At 35.4% G+C, this 25,469-nt stretch overlaps 1 protein-coding gene across 1 annotated transcript in view; it reads right to left on the bottom strand.

Annotated features, from left to right (window-relative positions):
- Window positions 1–24,125, bottom strand: part of LOC125649388 (uncharacterized) — a 73,466-nt gene extending 49,341 nt beyond the window's left edge. The window contains exons 1-7 of the mRNA XM_056139253.1: window positions 24,099–24,125; window positions 23,275–23,329; window positions 22,831–23,148; window positions 8,478–8,698; window positions 7,468–7,621; window positions 7,172–7,332; window positions 2,929–3,610 (exon numbers count right to left, since the gene is read on the bottom strand). Of these exons, the coding sequence (XP_055995228.1) occupies window positions 2,929–3,610; window positions 7,172–7,332; window positions 7,468–7,621; window positions 8,478–8,698; window positions 22,831–23,148; window positions 23,275–23,329; window positions 24,099–24,107 (1,600 nt within the window). The 5' untranslated portion in view covers window positions 24,108–24,125. The remainder of the gene's footprint in view (window positions 1–2,928; window positions 3,611–7,171; window positions 7,333–7,467; window positions 7,622–8,477; window positions 8,699–22,830; window positions 23,149–23,274; window positions 23,330–24,098) is intronic.
- Between the last annotated feature and the right edge of the window lie 1,344 nt (window positions 24,126–25,469).

Genomic DNA, 25,469 nt, shown 5'->3' with positions numbered 1-25,469 from the left:
TTCACAATAGTGAACTTGTAAAGGTATCTGTACATATATGTGAACTTATTTATTGTTTTATGACTATTTCATATCTTCTGCCATTTCCTTGATGAATGTACATTCAAAGAGAATTACCTCAACCTCTCCATCGTCAACATTCCATATTTATGTACAGTGTAGCAATATTCCATTATCACGTGCGCATGGTGTTAATGTTTCTCAACCGATTCGATACGCGAAAACATGCTCTGCATATGATCAATTGTTATACCAAGGCAAGCTACTGACAAATAAGTTAATGTCAAAGGGATTTCAACAGCCTCATTAATAATCAGCATTTCGTAAATTCTATTATAATAGTCGTTATAATGAGTTTGTTTCCATATAAAACCTGTCATGGAGTTGAATGGTATCTGACGTGTTTCATACCAACTGTTAGGTCGCTCCTTTCATGCTGAATTTTACTGCAGATTACTCCGTTTACCTAATCAAGAAAGGGGAATCACATAGCAACCAATAAACAGAGTATGCTTACTCCTAGGCACCTGATCCCAACGCTGGTGATTCCAGGAGTCGGCATCTGCCTAACTTGTTCTTCATTTCGTCTATGAGATTCATCACTATTATTTATCTTCACCTATTTCATTTAAATGGTAGCATTCTGATTTTTCTGTGCTGATGTACTCCCTTACAGTAAGCTCAAGCATGGTACTTCTCTGAATAGAATATAACGAAGGTTCTACTTTATAAAGGCGAAGATAACGAACAGTGAACAATCTCATAAGCAATACAAAATACGTAGTTTGGAAAACACGAAACCCTGGACACACCAGAGGTGGGAGCAGGTGTCTAGGAGTAAGCATTCCCTGTTGACCGGTCACACCCGCCGTGAGCCTTATATCTTGATCAGGTAAACAGAGTTATCTGTAGTCAAAATTAGTGTGCCAAGAACGGCCTAACAATCGGCATGAAACACGTTGGACAGCACTTGAGCCAATGATAGGTTGTAGTGACAAACTAGGTCGTTATAACGACCATGAAATTTACGAAATACTGATTTTAAACGAGACTGTTGAACCTCTGCACCATCAAATTGTTTGTCAGTAGCCTGCTTCGATTTAAAAACTGACCATACTTAGAACAAACTCTTGCGTATCGAATCAGTTCAGAAATATAAACACCATATGCAGGTGATAATGGAATATTGCTACATAAATATGGGGAGTTGATGATGAAAAAGTTGAAATAATCCCGTTTGTCATAAAGTTGAGTTGTTAATTTGCCGTTAATATCTACTTTCATAGTGATTAAGTGTGTGTGTTTTGAACATTTTTAACGTTACCATTCAAATTCCTTTCAATTCTAGTACGAAGCATCTTTTGGACAAGGGGGTACAAATTGTAAATTTCAGGACTTCTGCTACCCTGGGGCTTTAGGGGGTGGGGCACAAACTGCCAACAATTGTCAAATTTTCAAAAAAAATCTCTACAATTGCATATCTTTAAGAACAAGAGGCCCACAGGCCTTAACGGTCTTCTGAATACTAGTAAAAAAAAAAGTATCACTACTTCCATGGGGTATGAAATCTAGAAAAAAATTCCTGTTCTAAATATCTAAGCTAAATTCTAATGTTCAGCAACAGTATAAAACAAGATATGTTCTTTAAACTTCACTACCTTTAAAAGCGCATACACGGATGAAAGGCTTTAAATGATAGATGTATTAACATTAAAACATCAAAAGGTATGACTAATTTGGACTCATCCTAAAGTCATAACCCTGGGTTATGATTGAAATTCACCATTTTTGTACATCCTTTTTTGCTATTCCTAAGTATGCATTTAGATTTTATACAGTATCAGCAAACTTACATATGAATACTATATACTAAGTTTGGCCCCACCCTGGGGTCAGAACCCTTACTCTGGGGATCATCAAATTTACAATTTTTGGTAAAAGACTACCTGCTCTATCCATTTAGTTTCAATTTAGTATCAATAGCACTAAAGAATGAAATCACCATCGAAAGAGTGATACAAGATCTCAATTAATTTATAGGAATTTTTTTCCCGGAATAATAAAAAGAGGTGTTTGTTTCGAATCCAAATTTCGCTGCGATATGATGCATGATATGAATATCTAATTAAACAAACCTACATGACTCAAACGTTCTAATCTTTTTTAATTAAAACAAATAGTTATGGAAATTAAAACTGTCAGTTGTTTTTAAACATACGGTTAAAATCTTCAAAGTTAGAAAAAGCTATATCGTACAAATGTATTTTTAAAAGAAACTGAAATGAAATGGCCATAATTCAGAAATATTGCGATTTTTCAAATTTGAACCAACCTGTTTGGATTTTTAAAAAAAACAAACAATCATAGAGAACATAGTAATCAGAAAACTAAATTCCCTCCATGTAAAAATGGTTTATGAAATTGAATGAGTTTAGAAGGGAAAATGATTTCTTGATGAAAAGTACATAAAATTAGCAACAGTATAATTATTTTTACCAGTTTCTGACCATTTTGATCGGGATGGGTACCGTTTTCTCTGGTTTGGTTCAAGCCTTAAAAAGACAGCTATTTTTCTTTAATTTGAGCCAATTATTCAATTTCTATTTAATATATATTTGCATCTTTTTCCAAATGACATGTTTCGTGAAGATTTTAGCCGTAAAACAAAATATTACCAGATAACCGTTGCAATTTTCATAGATAAGTTTTATTTTAAAGATTAAAACATTTCCACTAGGTTCCTGTTTTTTTGCAGATTCTATTAAATATTCATATCATCCATCAAATCAAAGCGAGGATTGGATTTTAATATCTCTTATTTGCGACTACTTACCAAACACGGGCCCTTGTACATACCATAGGTGGAATCAGGTGTCTAGAAGGAGTAAGCACTCTCTGTTGAGCGGTTTGCTTTTCTACAATACTTACCCACTGCAGGGGCATCAATTGTAACGCCAGTAATGGTGATTAGGAGTTCAATCTCATATAACGAACTGACTGGTGGTTGTGTGACTGCGTTGTATGCAGTTAAAGAAATGTTCATGTAGTTTGCCATAATGAGCCCATACGTATGCCTGAACTTTGCTCGTACGGGCTTTGCAAAATACGCTTGCACGGCGTGTCTGGCGCAGAGCGTATTGACGCCGTTGCTAGATATGCTGTATCCATTCGTAGCTCGTGTTGACCAGTCTCCACCAACCGTCCAGTAGAACTCTTTGTAGTTATTAGAGGTGTCCAAGAGTTCAAAACGACCACCGTCTTCCTTTATAGCTATGACGTCCGCTGGATCCATGATGAAGAGGTCTGCGTCAGGAACGGTGTAGAAATTCCTTCCGGTTGTGCTTATGGTGAATGTGAACTCATGAACAAGTTCGAATGACTGAATTGGCATCTGCCCCCAATCGGTGATTGGAGGCTTCCTGATCACAGCTCCTGAAGTCTTATTGATACACTTCGCAAATGCCAGACTGTATATGGTGCCTGGACCACACTTGGTTTGCCAGTAGGATCCCCGTGGTTGATTATAGCAGGACTCGTTCACGGATATACAGGAGTAACTTTTATGACAGAACATTTGTATTAAGCCTGGTCCACATGAAGGGCGGTACACCTAGGATAAAACATTACATTATATTCCTATCAATAGTAATTCAAACCTAACAAAAAGAAGGTTAACGTTTTTGTGATCATATATTAGTAGGTAATATTTTCATGTACTTCAGTTCAATAACTGAAGGCTACTTTGGTTAAAGAGTTTTAACACTTCCCAGATATAACAATAGTAACGAGAACGGTAGATAATACGCCCGTCATAAGCTTACCGGTATGTAAGGTGTTTTACTTAAGGATTTGGTTTTTTTCTAATGTCACGAATTGTAGAACTTTATTTTAATGTAGTATGAGCCATCATCAAGCGTTGACATACTTTCTTTTGCATCGTATGAACAAAAGATCCTAGATTATGAACTGTGACAGATGGTAGATAAACAAACCAAGACTTCTGTGTGTAAAATATGTCCCCACAAACGGTCTACACGCCTTATCAGGCACCCGAGTATTACTTACAAGTATCACTAACCCCAAGGGCTACGAAGCTATAATAAGTATTTTGTTCTGCAAATCTAATATTCAACAGCAGATTTGTTCTTGTAAAATTCATAAATGCCCCGAAAGTGCCCATATATTGCTGAAAGACTTGGGGATACCTGTTATATTAATACTACGTGTATGACTATTTTGGAACCTGTTAGAACGTTGGGGTTGCGAAATTTACAATTTTGGTACCTCTCATTCTACTTTTCCTAAATATGCTTTTAGTTCTTATATATTATCAGGAAAATCACAAAAGACTCTCAAATGATAGATATTTAATCACTATCATGTCCATTTTCGTCCAACACTGGTATCAAAACTCCTACCCCTGATATCATGAAATTTTAATTATAATTTTGATAAAGGACTACTTGCTCCTTTTTAAAAATATCAATTTAGTTTCAAATCGTTTTGAAAAATGGTCAATATTAGGTAGTTTTTGCCCCTTTCCTAAGGCTCTAAAGTCCTATATTTTACAGCAATTTTTTTTTTAAATTGAAAAGGTAGTTATCAAGAAATTAAAAATGATCAATTGTTAAAGCACGTCGTCCGACGCTGAACGATAGCAATAGGTCACCCAAGTGAATCAGATGACTTAAAATTGATTGAGTTATATTGATGACGTCTCCATATGAGTGAAATATTCTCTCGAGGGACATTAAACAATATTCAATCAATCAAACATCAAAAGAAATTCTTGGGAAGAAAAATCCTTGCATCATGCAGATTTTCAAATTGTTTATAAAGGCTTTAACTTGAAAAGTGTTAGTTAGAGGAGTTACATGCACAAACCATATGCTCACTTTGAAATGCCTCCTAACAAGTGTTGCCAAAAGACAACATAGCTCGCTGGGAAGCATGACTCTACTTCGGGTTGGACACCATTACTCGGTATCAATACAGTGTACCGAGGACTTGTTTCAAAATTACCGGTAAAATATCGTTTCATTTCATACTGGCATCAATATCATTATTTATACATGTAGATATGTATATTAATAAATCTATAATCATCCTTCGAAGTTTTAATCCATTCCTTGCATTTCTATTGAATATTCAAGTTGATTCAATGAAAACTACTAACGTGACTTTGAAGGTTATGCTAATCGACGAAATGCAACATACAATTACATGTCAGATGGATTGGTGCATCATGACTTACTTTAAGGCTTTTCTATTCATAATGCGTGTTGTATCAATTCAAAGTGCGCATCGTGCTTCCAGGTTGATTTTCACTGTCCTACAGGCGTATATTGTACCGTTTGCGGTACTCTTTTTACCTGATTATAACTAGCTGTGTTTTGCTTCTCATTGAAAAAGGTTAAAAACCCAAAAGTGTCAAGTCATCTATTCATCCTTACGATATTCATCAGTTATTTCTTGATTATAGATCAAAGTATCGTTAGGAAGTATCGTATCGTTTCAAAAGTATCGGTATGGTATCGTATCGTTTCGTCCTTAACGGTATCCAACCCTAACTCTACTTAACCTATCCCCTTTAGTTAAAGTTTTTGAAAAATAAGTCAAAAGTCCAAGGTACCTAGGTCAAAAGTTTTCATACCATATCAAAGGCCTAATCATTAGGAATCTAAATATGAAATATAAAATCTCTATCCCCAGGTTAAAATTTTCAAAAAGTAGGTCAATGTCTATAGTAAAGGTCACTAGGTCAAAAGTCTTGGTACTAAAAGAAAGGTTTCTTCCTGGGGCATATATATATGAAATATCAAAACCCTGTTTCCCTTGGTTCAAAAGATATAGCCCAGATTAAACTTTTTTCTTAAAAGTGTGACGCCGACACCGGGGTCATGACAATAACTCTCCGGACAGTTGTCCCGGCGATCTAGAAGCTCTAAATAATTTCAACAACCTGTTATTTTCTCAAAAAATAAAAGAAAATCAAAATCCTTGCCACATGCACATCTTCAATACCTATACACAAGAAGGCCCTCACTTGAAAACCGTGGGAGGAATTAGGACAAATCATATACCCTCCATGTAACATTTAATTTAATAATGGATCGAAATTGCAACTTATGTAGAGTAACTCACAAAAACGTTACACAATATTGAATAAGTTTCAACTTGATGTGTGGCAGAAAATGAAAATAGGATTTTTAACAGAAGTCTCCGAATGGAAAGATTGTTCAGACATCACAGTACCATAACACATGTACAATCCGTCTAAATAGGCCCAAGGGCCACATCGCTCACCTGAGTTACCTTGGCCCATATCTGAAGACTTTCCATATATATTTGCATATAAAACCTTAGTCCGTATTGTGGCCCCAACCTACCCCTGGATGCCATGATTTATACAAACTTAAATCTGCACTATGTCAGGAAGCTTTCATGTAAATTTCAGCTCTTCTGGTCCATTGGTTCTCGAGAGGATGATTTTAAAAGATTTTTTCAATTTATTCCCAATTTCCCACGTAAAACTTTGATCCCCTATTCTGGCCCCAACCTACCCCGGAGGCCATGATTTGAACAAACGTGAATCTGCACTATGTCAGGAAGCTTTCATGTAAATATCAGCTGTTCTGGCTCATTGGTTCTTGAAAAGATGATTTTTAAAGATTTTCCCTATATATTTCTATGTAAAACTTTGATCCCCTATTGTGGCCCCAATCTACCCCCGGGGCCATGATTTGAAGGAAAAAAAACTTGAATTTGCACTATGTCAGGAAGCTTTGATATAAATTTCAGCCCTTCTGGCTCATTGGTTCTTAAGAAGAAGATTTCAAAATGACCCCACCCTATTTTTGCATTTTTGTGATTATCTCCCCTTTGAAGGGGGCATGGCCCTTCATTTGAACAAACTTGAAAGCCCTTTACCCAAGGATGCTTTTGGCCAAGTTTGGTGATAATTGTCCCAGTGGTTCTTGAGAAGAAAATGAAAATGTGAAAAGTTTACAACGACGCCGACAGACAACGGACAAATTTTGATCAGAAAATCACTTGAGCCTTCGGCTCAGATGAGCGAATAATAAAATGTGACACTTTCCTGCAATACGGAAAACGTCATGTTTCTGTGAAAGTGTGATGTACACATCTGTTCACACATTCCACGACAAACCTGTACTATGATATTCCCAATGGTAGTTGCGGTATAGTCCAAACCCACCAAAGTGGCGTTCGTTCTCACGATTGTATCAGGAAACAAGTATAAATTGTTGCCCGGGTGTGAAGCTGTAGAAGGGGTACCGTGTGCGTAACCCATGGAGAATTCTCTACATTCTGCAATTATGAGGTGGATTACGCGTTGTTGTAACAAGATAACAAGATTTATAAAAACGCACTTACTTTTCAAGGAAAAATTGAAAGTAAACATAATACTCCCTAGAATTTTTGTCAACATGTTTGGATTATCACCTGGCACTTTGAGTAGAAATTTTGTTCCGTCGTTCATATCGATATTGACCGTCATGGCGCTGCCGACTCCAATCCGAAGGAAACAGTCAAATTGAACGTTACCTGTGACATACGCTGGGCACACCAGTGTCATTAATTTGATTCTGGCTTGAACCTGAGAAAAGTAAAAAGTTTAATTTATATCTTCTCCGGAAGTGGACGCAGATGCACAGGTGGTTCTCAAAATAAATATAAACAAAGGCCAATTTACCTATAGTCGTGCACTGATCGGGTTGTGGTGTACAATAACTGGAGATACACTGTACACCAGTGGGCGGAACCATCATTTGCATATTTTTGAAAACTGTGCTGCGTAAATAAATTGAACACCACCTGACAATTTCAACACATGGTGAAGTTTAAATTAGAATTCACAAGATCTAGGCTCGCGGCCGTGTCGATATCCATTTCATCATCTCCCGGTTTAATTTCACGAAATGTGTGATCCTCACATGCTTGTGAGAAAATCCTCATGATCATCATTAAATAAAAACTATACACCCAAATCGTGTACACCGCCAATGTCCATAGCTGAGGTGCTCTGATCAGACACATTATGTACTTGATCCGCTCTCACCAATTATCGGGCGAGTAGTGCGCTATGAACATACATGGCGGGAAGAGGAAAATACCCAAGCGATTACCTGACCAAAAATTTACTTTTCATTAGGGTAATTAAAAAATCATGCAATAACCACTGGTTACATGACAAATATTATATTTCTAATTGGTCATGATACAAGTAAGTTATTGAATATTTATTTTGGTGTATTTAGATTTATTTGGACGAAGGGCGGAGACTCGTGTTTTGCACTCTTCACCGCCCTTCCACCAAATAAATCAAGATACACCTAAATAAATATACAATAACTATTATATATATATATATATATATATATATATATATATATATTATTATTATTATCTTCATTATGTTTATTCTACTCTATCAACCTGTGTGTATAATTAACCTTAAATACTTGGGTTGATTCCAGTTCTTCTGACCCAATGTCGATGATTTTGGCCTTGATTTGTAGTGGCCTTGATCTTCTAGGGACTATTGGAACGGACAGAGTTGTGATTGGTCCCAAGTCTGGACCGCCGTCTGATGTAACTGCCAGTATGGACTGTATGTTGCCGGTGGTTAGATTGAAATACAGGGTCTGAGAAACAAATGTTTCCAGGAGCATGTCTGTTAAAATAAGATTCAGTTTGTATCTATAGATTAAGGAGAAAGAATTTCATCTTGTGAGAGAAATTATTTTCATTGGGTGGCCACAATTATATATATATATATATATATATATATATATATATATATATATATACAGGAGCGGATCCAGGAATTGCGGTTACGGGGGCGCCACTTTATGAGGCAGGGGCCCCTGTCCGGGGCGAAGCCTTGGTGGGGCCCAGGGGCGAAGCTCCTGGATTTTCAGTCTTTATAGGGCTTGAAATATGTCCCCTATTTAATCATTTGTACTATTTTCTATTTTATAAGGTGAAATTAATAAGATGACGCAAATATTAAGGGTTTTTGGAAAAAATTAAGTGATCCCATCAAAGTAATTCAAGAAATCAAAACATTTTGTCATTTATTTCTCCGGGAGTGAAGAAATTATTGCTTCTTTTATCGTTTAATACATTTTTCTCAACAAGATACCATGATTTACCTTAAATTTGAAAATTTTAGGGCGGGGAGGGCGCATACAACGACCCCCTTAAATCCGCCACTGATATATATATATATATATATATATATGTGTGTGTGTGTGTGTGTGTGTGTGTATACAGAGACAGAGAGAGAGAGAGAGAGAGAGAGAGACTGAGGCGTGCTACTACACCTCCAAAGCGTTTCGTTTCATTCCGTGCAGACCGTTCAGCGTTTCGTGCAGACCGTTCAGCGTTCCGTGCAAATCGTTTCGTGCAAGAATCGTTCCGTGCATGATCAAGCCAGGCCCATAGAAACGTGCAGATCGTTCAAACCACGGCCTTAGAAACGTACAGACCGTGCAAGTCATTTCGGCATAGGATGTAGGACGGGTAATCATTGTTGGGAATTTGACCAATTATTTCAGAATGTCTATTAAAAAAAAATCCGATACCACTTTCTCACCCTTGGTAGTTTCTAGCAAGCGCAGAGACATGTAATATCTCTGCTCTCGTTATTTTTTTTTTTATTATTTATTAGTTCCCTACCAACGAAGTCGAAGGGGACTTTAGGTTTGCGCTCAGTTTTCCATACTTTTTCTCTGTTCTTGCAGATATTTATTTGATATTTGGTACGTTGCTCTGCCATAACAAGTTACAGATCAAGTTTGAATTTCGTCTTGGTCCGTTGATTTTTCACTTAGTTATGACCCTTGGACTTCGAAAAATAGCATGGATTATCGGTTTTCCAGACTTTTTTTTTTTTTTGGTTGTGCTTGCAGATATTCATTTGATATTTGTTTATCCATTTAGTTAAGGCCCTTGGACTTAGAAAAATAGCATGAATTGTTAGTTTACATGCAAGTGTCTTATTTCTGTACATATAAGAATACTACACTCATTAAAACTTCTAGCATAGTAATACAACAATATAGCTAAATTATTCATGATCACCTACATGTCACAGTTTATTGACTTGGTTAAAGACCTAAACCTAATTATAGATGTGTCTTTTTTCCTGGTCTAGTCTCCACTCGAATATAGTAATTGATTTCTAACCATTCCCATTCTGGGTTCCCAATTTTCCCTTTTACCATAACTTACGTAATGAACTTTGAATATTGTTTTGGTACAATAATTTTTGCAACCGGTAGGGTACTATGTATTGCCATGCAACACTCTCAGAATGCTTGTTGATTTTTTTTTTTTTTTTTTTTTGTATAGGAATAATTTATTTGTCTTGTTACATTTGTATGATCAAGTTTCTCTTTTTAAATAAAATATATTTTCATCAAAATCGTTTATCGGAACTGTCTGTATAGTGCAAAGACCGACCTGTGTATAACTTGTAACTTGTATACTCTACGCAAATTCCAAGGTCTCTCTTCTCTTTTTTTTTTTTGTTTTTTGTTTTTTGACCACAATAGAGGTCAGCTAATCCGGGTATTTGAAATGAACATTCGTACAGAAGGTGTGAAAATCGGCGGGGGCAATTGAAATATGACAAGAGGTGTTTATATCTTTTGTCTCTCAAAAATGAATGCTGTTTTCTATAGGTTTAGAATTGAGGCAAATGTAACAATCTAATTACAATTGGATGTTAAATCCGCTCGCATATCGCATTATTTGTTTTATCTATTCATTTATATTTAATGTACTTCAATCATATTTTGATTGTTTCTTTTTGTTTTGTTTTTTTCCTTCTTATCCAAAATGACAGGTTCTTATCAACTGGCAAATTCTATGTCACGCCCCCCTCCCACCCGAGAATATGTTCCAGCCTTAAGAGAAGTTTTAAATCATTTAACTGTTGTCATACACGTATGTAAAAATGTTTAGGTTTATTCAAGATCTGTCTTTGAGAAGAGCCCTGGAAAATACAAATTGCACACGTGTTTTAGCTGCACTCAGATTGAATGTACAAAAATAGCGATACAGACGCGACTTTTTCAATGAATTTAATAGAGCAATGAATAAATAAAGTTGAATAATAAATATTCCATGCCGATACAATTCATGCATCTTTTTCCTTTATTTCCCAAGTTAAAAAATATTAATTTCCTTTTATTCCAACGTGTTCGTAAGTCATAAAATATTCCTTGTTTAAACTAACCCCAGCATGAAACAAATGATGCCGAAAAAATCAAAGCGTGCAGGTCATGCCTGGCGTTTCGTGCAGACCGTTCACAACTCTCTCCCCGCCCAAAAAATGTTCCAATCTTTCCTGACGGGAAGTTTCTTTAAATCATTTTATCTGTTTTCATTCACGTACACATGTATATAAAATCAATAGGTTTATTCAACATCTGTCTTTGGGAAGAGGCCTGGAATATACAAATTGCAAATGTATTTTAACGACACTCAGAATGAATGTACAAAAATAGCGAAACAGACATTTAAATAGAGCAATGATTCAATAAAATTTGATTAATCAATATTCCGTGACGATATGGTTTTTGCATATTTTTCTTTTATTTTCGAAATTTAAAAAAATTCATTGTTTTCATTCCGACGTGTTTATAAGTCATTGATCTAATACATGAGCAATAATTTTAAAAATGAATCATTATCATTTCTTTAGTTTTTAATATCTAGAATACTGCAATTATATTGAAACTATTTGAACCAAATATTACCGAAAAAATCACAGCGTGCAGGCCACGCCTACCGTTTCGTACAGATCGTTTACAAAGCGTGCAAGCCACGCCTACACAGTTACAGCGTTTCGTGCAAACCGTTCACCGTTCCGTGCAAACCGTTCAGCGTTACGTGCAAACCGTTCACCGTTCCGTGAAGATCGTTCAGCGTTTCGTGTAAACTGTTCACCGTTCCGTGCAGATCGTTCAGCGTTTCGTGCAAACCGTTCAGTGCAAGAATCGTTTCATGCCGTTCCGTGCAAGTGGTGTAGTAGTACGCTTCAGGGTCTGAATATGGTATATATATATATATATTTTTTTATATATATACATACATATATATATGTATATATATCAGCTCTTTGGACGAATAAGGCATGTCCTAATTCGCTCCACTTTTAACATTGATTGGCAAGCCTAAAGACCAAAAAATATGTAGTCTGCGTTGTAAATACGTTTGTAGATTAGTGTAGTTGTAGTGCTAGATGTATTTATATGTAGTTTTTGTTCTCTGTTGATATTGGCCACATTATGTAATTCTTTTCGTTTGTCCTGAAGAAGGGACGGGTCGTCCCGAAAATTTGACAATCTGGTTGTTCGTGTCGTTGGTCATTTTAGTGCTTGATATATATATCTTGCTAGGCGGTGGGTGCCGTACGTCGCTGGTTCGACCCCGGGCTGGGGCGAAAATTTTCAGTACCTAGTTGTGATTATTTAGTGCTTTATATATTGATTAATTGATTTTCACATGTATCGTTTAGATCCTAGGGGTAAACGTAAGGTTGGGTGTTATAATTGTTTGTTTGTGCTTTATATATATATATATATATATATATATATATATATATATATAAATCCAATAATAAAAGTCAAGAAACACAAAACTGGAATAACATTTCACTGTTAGCGCTTTCGACTTCAATGCCTCTTCAGACTTCTATGGCTGTCTGAAGAAGCATTAATTTTATAACCACCGTATATAGTTTAATACCAGTTAATTTATCCAAACTGCATGTACCTTGGGGTAAGGTCACCATACACCACTGGCCGTATGCAACCTTTGTGCCAAGTACGAGCCTCAAATGTTCCTTCATACAAAGATACTGTGAACTACTCCACGGAGTATACCGCAACATGCGGGGTGTAGGCTATGTTGTGACCGGGGTGTAGGCTACCGAAGCGGCAATGTAGATTGTCGAGGTTCGTTTTTGCATAATATTTCAATTTATAGGTATATTTATGGATGGGTGCGTGTTTGCCCAACTCTCTATTTTGTATTGCTTATCAGAGTTATGAGATTGATCACTGTTCTTTATTTTCACCTTTCATATATATATTTCGCAGAAACGGCTGTGGTTACGGAAGAAAGCATTAATTGGAAACAAATATATCCACTGTACACTTTCTAGTGTTATCAAACTATGCAATGAGCCTGTTTTCTACAACATAAGCATAGTTTTTCTCAACAAGCCAAACATATCATTATTATATAATGCTCCAATACCTCCATCATTATTCAAATTGAATAGACTAATGAATGCATTTATACGAGCATAAGCGTATGACCAACATTCACTGTCATGTATTTCGAAATTAACATTTGCATGGACATTTCAACAGCTATCTTCCACAGACAAGACTTTTATTTACCTCGGAATTCTTAATGTTTACATAGGAAGTACATGTGCAAATGATTAGGAAGTGGTTATCTCGGTTAACACAGTGTTAACTAACCACTGTGTTAAATTGCTTTTGAAAAACAGAATTTAAGCATTGCGTTAGCTGATCACTTTGTTAGAGTTAACACTGCGTTAGCTGATCACTTTGTTAGAGTTAACACTGCGTTAGATGATCACTTTGTCAGGAGTTAACACTGCATTAGCTGATCACTTTGTTAGGAGTTAACATTGCGTTAGCTGATCACTTTGTTAGAGTTAACATTGCGTTAGCTGATCACTTTGTTAGAGTTAACACTGCGTTAGCTGATCACTTTGTTAGAGTTAACACTGCGTTAGCTGATCACTTTGTTAGAGTTAACACTGCGTTAGATGATCACTTTGTCAGGAGTTAACACTGCATTAGCTGATCACTTTGTTAGGAGTTAACATTGCGTTAGCTGATCACTTTGTTAGAGTTAACATTGCGTTAGCTGATCACTTTGTTAGGAGTTAACACTGCGTTAGCTGATCACTTTGTTAGAGTTAACATTGCGTTAGCTGATCACTTTGTTAGAGTTAACATTGCGTTAGCTGATCACTTTGTTAGGAGTTAACACTGCGTTAGCTGATCACTTTGTTAGGAGTTAACATTGCGTTAGCTGATCACTTTGTTAGAGTTAACATTGCGTTAGCTGATCACTTTGTTAGAGTTAACATTGCGTTAGTTGATCACTTTGTTAGAGTTAACACTGCGTTAGCTGATCACTTTGTTAGAGTTAACACTGCGTTAGTTGATCACTTTGTTAGAGTTAACACTGCGTTAGTTGATCACTTTGTTAGAGTTAACATTGCGTTAGTTGATCACTTTGTTAGAGTTAACACTGCGTTAGCTGATCACTTTGTTAGAGTTAACACTGCGTTAGCTGATCACTTTGTTAGGAGTTAACACTGCGTTAGTTGATCACTTTGTTAGGAGTTAACATTGCGTTAGTTGATCACTTTGTTAGAGTTAACACTGCGTTAGCTGATCACTTTGTTAGAGTTAACATTGCGTTAGCTGATCACTTTGTTAGAGTTAACATTGCGTTAGCTGATCACTTTGTTAGGAGTTAACACTGCGTTAGCTGATCACTTTGTTAGGAGTTAACATTGCGTTAGCTGATCACTTTGTTAGAGTTAACATTGCGTTAGCTGATCACTTTGTTAGAGTTAACATTGCGTTAGTTGATCACTTTGTTAGAGTTAACACTGCGTTAGCTGATCACTTTGTTAGAGTTAACACTGCGTTAGTTGATCACTTTGTTAGAGTTAACACTGCGTTAGTTGATCACTTTGTTAGAGTTAACATTGCGTTAGTTGATCACTTTGTTAGAGTTAACACTGCGTTAGCTGATCACTTTGTTAGAGTTAACACTGCGTTAGCTGATCACTTTGTTAGGAGTTAACACTGCGTTAGTTGATCACTTTGTTAGGAGTTAACATTGCGTTAGTTGATCACTTTGTTAGAGTTAACACTGCGTTAGCTGATCACTTTGTTAGGAGTTAACACTGCGTTAGTTGATCACTTTGTTAGAGTTAACACTGCGTTAGATGATCACTTTGTCAGGAGTTAACACTGCGTTAGCTGATCACTTTGTTAGGAGTTAACACTGCGTTAGCTGATCACTTTGTTAGAGTTAACATTGCGTTAGCTGATCACTTTGTTAGAGTTAACATTGCGTTAGCTGATCACTTTGTTAGAGTTAACACTGCGTTAGCTGATCACTTTGTTAGGAGTTAACACTGCGTTAGCTGATCACTTTGTTAGAGTTAACACTGCGTTAGATGATCACTTTGTCAGGAGTTAACACTGCATTAGCTGATCACTTTGTTAGGAGTTAACATTGCGTTAGCTGATCACTTTGTTAGAGTTAACACTGCGTTAGCTGATCACTTTGTTAGGAGATAACACTGCGTTAGCTGATCACTTTGTTAGGAGTTAACATTGCGTCAGCTGATCACTTTGTTAGGAGTTAACACTGCGTTAGTTGATCACTTTGTTAGAGTTAACATTGTGTTAGCTGATCACTTTGTTAGGAGATAACACTGCGTTAGCTGATCACTTTGTTAGAGTTAACACTGCGTTAGATGATCACTTTGTTAGGAGTTAACATTACGTTAGCTGATCACTTTGTTAGAGTTAACATTGCGTTAGCTGATCACTTTGTTAGGAGTTAACATTGCGTCAGCTGATCACTTTGTTAGGAGTTAACACTGCGTTAGTTGATCACTTTGTTAGAGTTAACACTGCGTTAGTTGATCACTTTGTTAGAGTTAACACTGCGTTAGTTGATCACTTTGTTAGAGTTAACATTGTGTTAGCTGATCACTTTGTTAGGAGTTAACACTGCGTTAGCTGATCACTTTGTTAGGAGTTAACATTGCGTTAGTTGATCACTTTGTTAGAGTTAACACTGCGTTAGCTGATCACTTTGTTAGGAGTTAACATTGCGTTTAAATTCAGAACTGTGTTAATGTTAACCAGATTTAACCGGGCCCAGGTCAGTAACGAACAGATGACTATAAGTAGGGTGCCTGTTGTATACAAGTGTGCATATTGTGTGTATTCATGATTCATGCGGAAAATGCAATATATAGATAGAAAAATTGAATTATTCAAATACCCTAAGATAATTCAAAAATGACTTCAAGCAAACAGCGCACGTCAAACATTTGGCCCCACCGACTTGGAACTGTATGTGGGTAAAGTTAAATAATATTGCATATAGGAGGAACTTTTGTATGTGGGTAAAGTTAAATAATATTGCATATAGGAGGAACTTTTGTATGTGGGTAAAGTTAAATAATATTGCATATAGGAGGAACTTTTGTATGTGGGTAAAGTTAAATAATATTGCATATAGGAGGAACTTTTTATAATGCGCGTTTGATTTGTCGCGCACTTGAATTGAATGAACGATATCTTTAATTCAGATGAATTCCAGAACAATTTTTGAATAATTGCGTGTATTAGTTGTGTTATATTCATTGATACAGTAAATAAAACTTGATTATTAGGAAGTCGCTTGGAGCTCCAAATTAAATGTTCCTTATGTAACATAAATGATCTCTTTCTGTATTGAAAATTAGATAATGATTTTACTAATGTAATTGTAATCCGTCATGCCGATAGTTGACCAAAGACAACATGAACGGTCGTTCATAATTTCAAAATTTTAAAACTCAGTATTGCGAATGTGTTTTGTCCAGCGCGATAATTTAAGAATACGTGTCGTTTCTTCTCATCAAACAACGTAATGCACTATTAGAATGTAGGGGCGGATCCAGGAATTTTAAAGGGGGTGGTCTACCATTAATTTTGGTTTTCAACCTGGATCCGCCACTGTAATGACAAACAGAAAAACTGCTATTTTGTAAACAGTGGCCTGGTTTCGTGGACATTGCCAGGTAGTGTACAACCTAAATTCGGTACAATGTTTTAGTTATAAGGCGCAAACTTCCCAGAACAGTCCCGAATCATTTGATATCTCATTATCTGACATATTGGACAGTTTTCGATTTATTACTTACTTTATTACTTACCTTCAAGATACATGTATGTGTCATCACAAAACATGTTGAACTAAAATAAAAACTTTTTTGTGTTTATCCATGTGTTTGTATATCAGTAATTGTTAATAAATAATACACCGAGAGTCAACTTATAAATATGTAGCAGATTGAATTTTTGTCCAAGTACAATTAAGGGGAAGTAATTTGAAGATTATAACTGGGTTTTTTTGTAAAAAAATGCAGCTATATTATAAATACATAAAATTATTCTATACAGAACATGACTTGTTTGAATCAATTGACTAATTTTAATTCTTTGAAATATTCTATACAAAATGACCTTTATGCCCTCTATGAGAAGAAACCGTCCAAGCAGTAACAAATAAATAACCCAACACTGCATGGCCTTCACTATCCCTTTTTAAATGAAGCTCACAAGTCTTTCGGATATGTTCTTAAAAATCGAAGGCATTTGCACGATAAAAATAAATATCACTGTTACGGCCCTGAGCGTAACATGTATGTATTGTTCAAAATGCGTGGTACTTCATTTTATGCTAGTGGAGTATCTTTGTTGATATATTTATTTAACGTACCTCTCGCGAATTTTTCACTCATATGAAAACGTCACGTCTCTGTATGTATTTATAATGTTTTACGTCCCTGTCCGTCTCTTTGAATTAAAACTACTAGAATAGGACGTATAACAATATATACAAACAAACAAACAAAAATTAAAACAAAAAGATCCCCCTTAAAAAAAAAAACAGAACCCCCCCAACCCCCCCAATAAATACAGAACCAAAAAAATTTAAAACTCATCAAAATCTGAACGAGTAATTGCACTATCCCATTTTATAGGATTTTCCATGGAATGGTCAAGGCTGTTCGCTCCTTGAACGTACTTGGTTGGATTGCCAATTTGACATCAACGTCATTATTTATTGTGGCATTGTGATGCCATTGCGAAGTTTTGTCAAATGTATGACAATTTGTTTTTCATGTTTTCAAAGAAAAGTCATATTGACAGTTGGAATGCAAATATTGCAAAATAACATACAGTATGAATATCCATTACAAAAGCCCACAGAATTCGAATAGAAAGGAAAGAAAACACCATAATGAAATTCACAACATGAATAAACAGAACAAAGCAAAATCATCAATATTTACGGAAAGATAAACTTTTTTTATCGATGATAATTTTATATGTCAAGAGAATGACGTTTTATCGAACTCCGAATCGATTATAGAGTCCAGTTCCTCTTGAAGTTTTAATTGCAAGTAATTATATAAGTACATGACTGTATATTTCACTTCAAGTCAAATTGATCGGAAGCACGGTCTCACGTGTACTTTTAGAGAAATCAAATACAAGAGTACTGTTTAACTTAAATATTTGCAATGTGTTTCCGTGAACAGTTGTATAAAGAAATTGCTACGTAATTCAAGACGTTTCAATGACCATTAAATTTTACTGCGTTGGAAATAAATAGTGAAATAAACAAGTGTTCTGCAAGTTTCGTGTCCCCTACCGGTCCCAAGTCAAGTCGTTCGTGTAATAGTCTGTGTGCTGTCCTAAATCAATTCGTTTGCGTACCGTACATAATCTTACGTCTATAGTTTATGTACTCGTGTATGATAAAAATGAATAATAAAAATATAGGAAAATAAAAAGTTTACACATATTGCCGGAAGTATGCCCAGTCTTAAAATTTGGACTGTGTCTATTTTGTATTCCTTGTGTGTGTGTGTGTGTGTGTGTGTGTGTGCGTGGTTTTTTTGTTTTGTTTTTATTTTGTTTGTATGTTTGGTAGGATGGTTTTTCTTTTGTTTTGGGTGTTTTGTTTTTACATTTTCTTTAATTCTGATACTCAAAACGATCATCAGCAAACGAAGATGTCTTATCCTGGCCTTGCATCAAACAACTCTATTCATACACCCATCCCTAAAGTTCTGTCATATTCAGTACAGCGTTACTTCCGGTATTTTGAACGATGGAGCATAATACATGTATGTACATGTATGAATATCGACATTTTCGCCTCTATCTAGTTTCTTCAACATTCACAATTTTCTACCCACAATAATATCGAGGACAAAAAGATATCGTATTACCATATTTTTTTTCAGTTCCGTTATACTGAGAAAATGCTCAGGTTCGGAATTGCATGCAAGTTACGAGCTCGGGATTCCCAATATAAAATACACGTACTACGGGCGTTATCGCGACGAAACGTATTTTTCACTATTCAGGGCCGTAAATGAACCTTCAATTTGGAGGAGGCTGGAAATTAGGCGGGGGTCTGGGGGCCGCCCAGGCCCCCAGACGCTGAGCACATTTTGTGCACACTGAACACGTTTCGTGCAAAATCCTTGATTCTAGGGCCTTCTAAGATGTTACTTGACTAACTCATTCTAAAAGAAAGATTTGGAATGCTTTTTAAGGGAGGTATCATGTTCTTAGTTATTGGAAACAACATAAATTCTAATGAACTTTAAATTTTAATTTTTTTTTGGCTCAAAAGTTGGAGGAGGCAGCTGCCTCCTCCGCCTCCATGTAATTTACGGTCCTGCTATTGCATTGTAATCTTGTTTGTGTAATTTCAGATGTGTCAGTCACAGATTACCAGTTGAATATGGCAGATTTTTAACATTGATAGATCTGATAGGTTATGCGATTTCTGTAATGGAAATTATATTGGAGATAAATACCACTACATATTTAACTGTGAATTTTTCAATATTGAAAGAAAAATGTGTTTATCTGCAAATATTTACAAAGTTAGAAATGCTGTTATTTTTGCAAATTTATTTATGACAGATTTAATCTTATTGGTTTGGTCAAATTTTGTAGAATATTTTAAAAATGATAGACTTTTGACATGGGGATTCCAACTTTTGACTTTCAACAAAAATGGAAAAGGCAAATATTTCTATCTAGTGATCAGTCATCCAAAAATTTACTTTGTTAAACACCACTCTGATTCCACGCACAAGTACTCTGAAGTTGAAACAAAAAATTATGCTGGAGTTCCTCATTGACAATATCTTCATGGTTTTTGGTGATCAGGTCTTCCAACAGTCTGTTGGAATCCCCATGAGCATGAATTGTGTTCCTTTGTTAGCTGACCTGTTTTTATATTCCTATGAAGCACAATTTATTCAAACTCTTCTACGTGAGAAGAGAAAAAATCTTGCTGTGGCCTTCAATTCGAACATTTAGATATATCGACGATGCATTATCTATTAACAATAATACTTTTCATTCATATGTCGATTAATATATCCCAGTGAACTCGAAACTTCATTTTACCTGTTAATTTTCATCTCGAATGACACATTATATTACCTTTAGGAGAGAGACTAGGAAGTTATTCAAACTTGTTCCCAATCCTTTTGATATGATCAATAAAATATGCTCAAAAGAAAAACTTTAACAAATGCAGACGATATCCGCCATTTTGAGTCGCAGAGGTGGATTAGTCAAGATATCACACCGGTAATTATTTTCAAAATATATTTTAATTTATCCATCCAATTCTGGGCCCTATCGGGCAAACAAAACGTAAAAATGACAACGAAAAAGGACAGATCAAAACAAACAAACAAAAACAAAGCCACACACACAATAATCAAGAAGATCCAAAGTTGTGCATTTTACATTTAACTGTTTAATTATTATTTCTCATTTTGACGTCTATAAAAATAATAATTTGTTGGTTTATTTGAAAACATTTAAGGGAAAGAAAACTTAATTCCAGTCACATTACTTTTAATGAATTGAATTTTTCATATGGGTAAAAGTGTATGGCATGATTTGAAAATATTGATCAAATCTGATACTCGTGCGGAAAAAATTATTTTAAAAAGAATTGATGAAAAATTAAATGAAAGACTATGGCTGAGATATGCGTAGGTAATATCTCACATTTATTTTCTTTGTGCATTAATCGGGTCATGATTTGCACATTTTCAGTAATAATTGTACTGATACGATACAAATACAACATGGTTAATCGTACTACAGAGAGCTAGATAGTTTTACTAACTTTATGAAAATAGCATATGGTTTCGACAGAAATTATCATGAGATACAATATTTTATTCCTTAATACTATTTATAAAAGTAAGAGAAACAGAATTAAGAATTTTTAAAATCAGAGATTATTATCGTCCGTTTTGAAGAAAAAAATATTTACATGTTACAATACATATACAACAGGACATTATATATATAATTATATGCTAAAATGTGGTAAACATAATCACAATGAACTAATGTCGATCAAGTTTTCAATAACTTAAACTTCACTAGAAATAATTAAATAACTTTGCATTGTTTTTCAGAAGGGGTGGGTGCAGCTGGAGAAGTTGCCTTGTTGAATGAAATCTCTTGTAAAGCAAAATAAATAAATAACAGTACCAGCTGGAGTAAATGCACGGATAATTGAATCTTTTTCTTTGTGTTTGACAAATTGTGGTCGAGTTCTTAATTCCACGGTTAAAACTAAATAAAATTTCCTTTATTTTATAGATTTCTTTCTATTCCGTTTAGGATCGGATACACCCTGGCCCATTCAATTGACATGATAGAATGCATTCATATAAAGCATTAAACCCCTGTGTTGAAAATCATTTTGAAGTGATTTTCTTGCTTTTCCAAGACGTTGTTCATAAACTTCGAAATCATGACGTTATTTGCGGGTTTTAGTTTTTGGTTGTTTGTTTCTTGTAAAACTTTTACAAGTAAACGACATGAGATTGATGTGCTCTGCAGATTGATTAAAACCATATCTCCAATCTCGCCTCCGCTTTCTTTTCTATGCCCGCTCCTTAAAACCAGATCCCCAAGCCCGCTCAAGCAAACATAGAAAAAAAAAGAGGAGCGGGAATGGAGGTCTGGTTTTAATAAGACGGATGAGTTCTGACGATGGCGAATTGTGGTCATCTTACGTATTTAATTTGATGAAATCTGAAGACAGGGCCGATTTTGCTGCATTAACGTACCTAGTTTTTTCAGAATCATAAGTTACATGTGTTGGTTATTTTAGAGAAAAGTCCAGGAAAGTGTATTCGGTACAACGTCCCATAAATCGCGTAGAAATCACTCATCTGTGACAAAACGTAAATCTTGATCTGTAAACATACAGTGGTAAACCACATACCAAATTTCAGCTTCCTAAACCAAACCATGGTGAATACGAATATTGATGAAGGTCATTCAACCATGAAACTAAGTCTTAAATTTTTTGTTAGAATAAGTCAAGCGTATAAAAACTGAAAACTTGATCTGTATCTACCCGTTAGGTACAGTAACCCCATGTCAAATTTCAGATTCCTATGTTAAAGCTCAATGGAAAAAAGTCCCCAAAACTATATTCGGAACAATGTCCCATAAATCTGAGACTCGTAACAACACCTCAATTGTGACGAAACTTAAACTTGATCTGTAAATTAACATAGAGTACATGTAATAAACTATGAGCTTCCTAAATCAAATCAATATGAAAAAGTCCAAAAAGCTTAGCTGTGACAGAAGGGCGGATGGAGTGCAAACTGCATGTACATGTAGTCCACCCCGGCTCGGCCAGTTGGGGACAAAAGCATCAACTCTATCACAAAGAACAAGGATCAATGAAAGTTATTATAAAAGTTTTTCTGTGACCTTGCAAATGATTTTGTTTTTTAAAAAGAGGGGTCTTTTTAGAAGTACGGAATTAGAATTTAGTTCATTTTCTTTCGTTTCAATCATCAAACCTGTGAGGAATGTCAAAAAGAAAATGTCTACGTAAAATTGAATTATCTAGATTAATCTATAGACCTACCCCCAGGAAATATTTGGAAGCCATACAGAACCACTGGGGTCGTGTAGACACTATCATAGGGAGGTTCTCCATTTGTTCCGCATTTCAGACCAGCTTCACCCACACAGGTTTCTACGCATGCGCTTGCCGCTACTTGTGGTTGTGTCGTAGTCATTCCACAAAAACAAATTTTCCCAGCAGTCAAACCCGCTAGGGCTTGTCCTTTTCTAGAGCAGAAATCCTGACATTGTGTGGTAGTCAGCAGCCCTGGGACGTAGTTTCCTGGATTGACTGCTAACTGCCTCGCGGTCGGCGTTTCCGGAAAGCAACCAGAATACCCTATAATCAATTATAATTTAGTAACAATCCACTGACACCCTCAAACTGATGTTTAAAAAATGCAGGAGTTGCCCTCACATAAAAATAATGAAATACAAATAATTCTACCCCCCCCCCCCATATTACCTGTCTCAGCTGCAGGGGACAAAAGCAGTAAGAAGAGGAGATGAATTACATGTACCTGTTGAAAAAGAATCAAAGTGATACACATGATACACAAGACGGATTTACAAATAAAGTAAGGGACACGGGACAATTCGTACACGATATACACCCCACGGGACACGGGACAATTCGTACACGATATACACCCCACGGATGAAATGCATGTAGTTATATGCATATGATGGAAATGAATCATTGATAGCATTTCAAGTTCAAATATACTGCGTAAATGTTCATAACTAAAGAAAAAATAAGTTTTTTTTCAACTGCATTAAGAAAAGATTAGGTTTCTTTATTTTCATCGTTTCTTTAAAATCGTTTTCAACTTCTTAGTCTACGAAACGTTATTCGCGCGCCTCCTCGGGATCCAAGTTCATTTATTCATTGAATGCAACTTGATGTTAATGAGATAATTACATCTTGTAGATTTGGAGAAGACATACGAAGCAAACGGCACCATGTACTTAAAATAAAAACCACAACAATCGCTATGAGCCAGGTTCAACAAAACTCAAATCTTTCATCTAGTATCAAATACAAATTATATTTCCACGAAACTGTTACAAAAACAAAACATTTTACTTCAATGCAAGAGCACAGTATTTTTATTTTCCTTTCTTCTTGACTTTTCTCGAAAATTATATGAAATGTTTTAAATTTGTTTGATGCAAAAAGGATAAACTTGACGCACATTTTAAATTTATCGTATGCAGATGTAAACCCTGTTATATACCCATCCACGCGCCTAATAGAAAACAACCAGATTTGTTTAAGGGTAAACTTACCATCTGCATCCTGCATAATGTATTTAACTCCTTGGGAAGTTTCGGTAGGCCAGGCCGCTTAAATACCTGTGTCATGATACAGAGCATGCGCTTTGTCGCACTTTGTTTCAATGTATTGAACGCTTCTTTTTTGTCCTCACGATTAAATCAAACATCATCATTGAGCAATTCCATTTATTACTTCGGAGTTAAACACGTAACTGAACTATTTTCTCAGCTTTGGTTGTCACTAAGTCTCTTAAATATACCAGTAGCCACTGTTGGACCGTTTCCAATTCGCGATTTTATACCATACTTTAAATGAAGTATGACTTGTTACGTGTACATATACTCCAAATGTAGAATAGGAATATCTTTTAGATTTTCATATTTCTTTTTACATCATGGAAGATACAAAGTTGTAATTCAATGAAAAATGCAATGACCTGACGATCAAGAACTATGAAATAGTGCATGTTGACAATGACAGAAGGATAACACGTTCATAGCTCCATCGCTCAATTAGAGATACTAGTTTATCATTATCATTTTTAAAATTTGCACTTGGTGTTCGTAAAAACATCAATACAACAATGGTGTATTTTGAAACAGGGCGTTTACCATTGTATCATGATTGTATTTTGATAATGTTCGAGTTTTGGTTCAAACTATTGCAGTCTGAATGAAAATTGTGTACTTAATGCTGCATAAGAATGTTTATTCAATATCTGTGAAAATACAAAGCATGTAAGTCGTAACTGGGCTACTTTTATTGAGGAACAATGTGATTGTTTGGGACTTAGTTATATGTGGCATTAAATAGCAATGTCTGTTTCCCAACAATACAACAAAGATCGAAGGATCATTTTATTCAAAATTCACATAGCAACATACATGAATCAAAATGCACTATTTATAAACATTTGGTTGATTACCTTTGCTTGCAATATTACCTAGAAAATTATATTCCTAAAATGTACAAAAAGGATATCTCCAAAATAAGGTTATCATCACATAATTTATCCATAGAAACTGGCAGACATAAAAATGTACCACGTGAAAAAAGGTTTTGTTAAACAAGTATCACTAAAATTGGTGGTGAATGCCACTTTTTGTTAGTATGTCCTGCATATTGTCAGATTAGAGCTAAATTAGTGAAAAAGTATTACCGGAGTAAACCCTCCGTGTTCAAATTCATACAACTATTAAATGCAAGGTGAAGATAACGAACAGTGATCAATCTCATAACTCCTATAAGCAATACAAAATAGAGGGTTGGGCAATGTGAACATTGTTAAAGAACTTTGTAACTTAGGAACATTTATTTATAAAGCTCTTGAACTAAGAACAATCGATAACACGTGCACTTTGTATTGTCTCCTGCCTCATCTC

Source organism: Ostrea edulis, chromosome 5 (genome assembly GCF_947568905.1).
Source record: "Ostrea edulis chromosome 5, xbOstEdul1.1, whole genome shotgun sequence".
In the NCBI taxonomy this organism is placed as follows: domain Eukaryota; kingdom Metazoa; phylum Mollusca; class Bivalvia; order Ostreida; family Ostreidae; genus Ostrea; species Ostrea edulis.
This window is presented reverse-complemented; position numbering and strand designations above follow the sequence as displayed.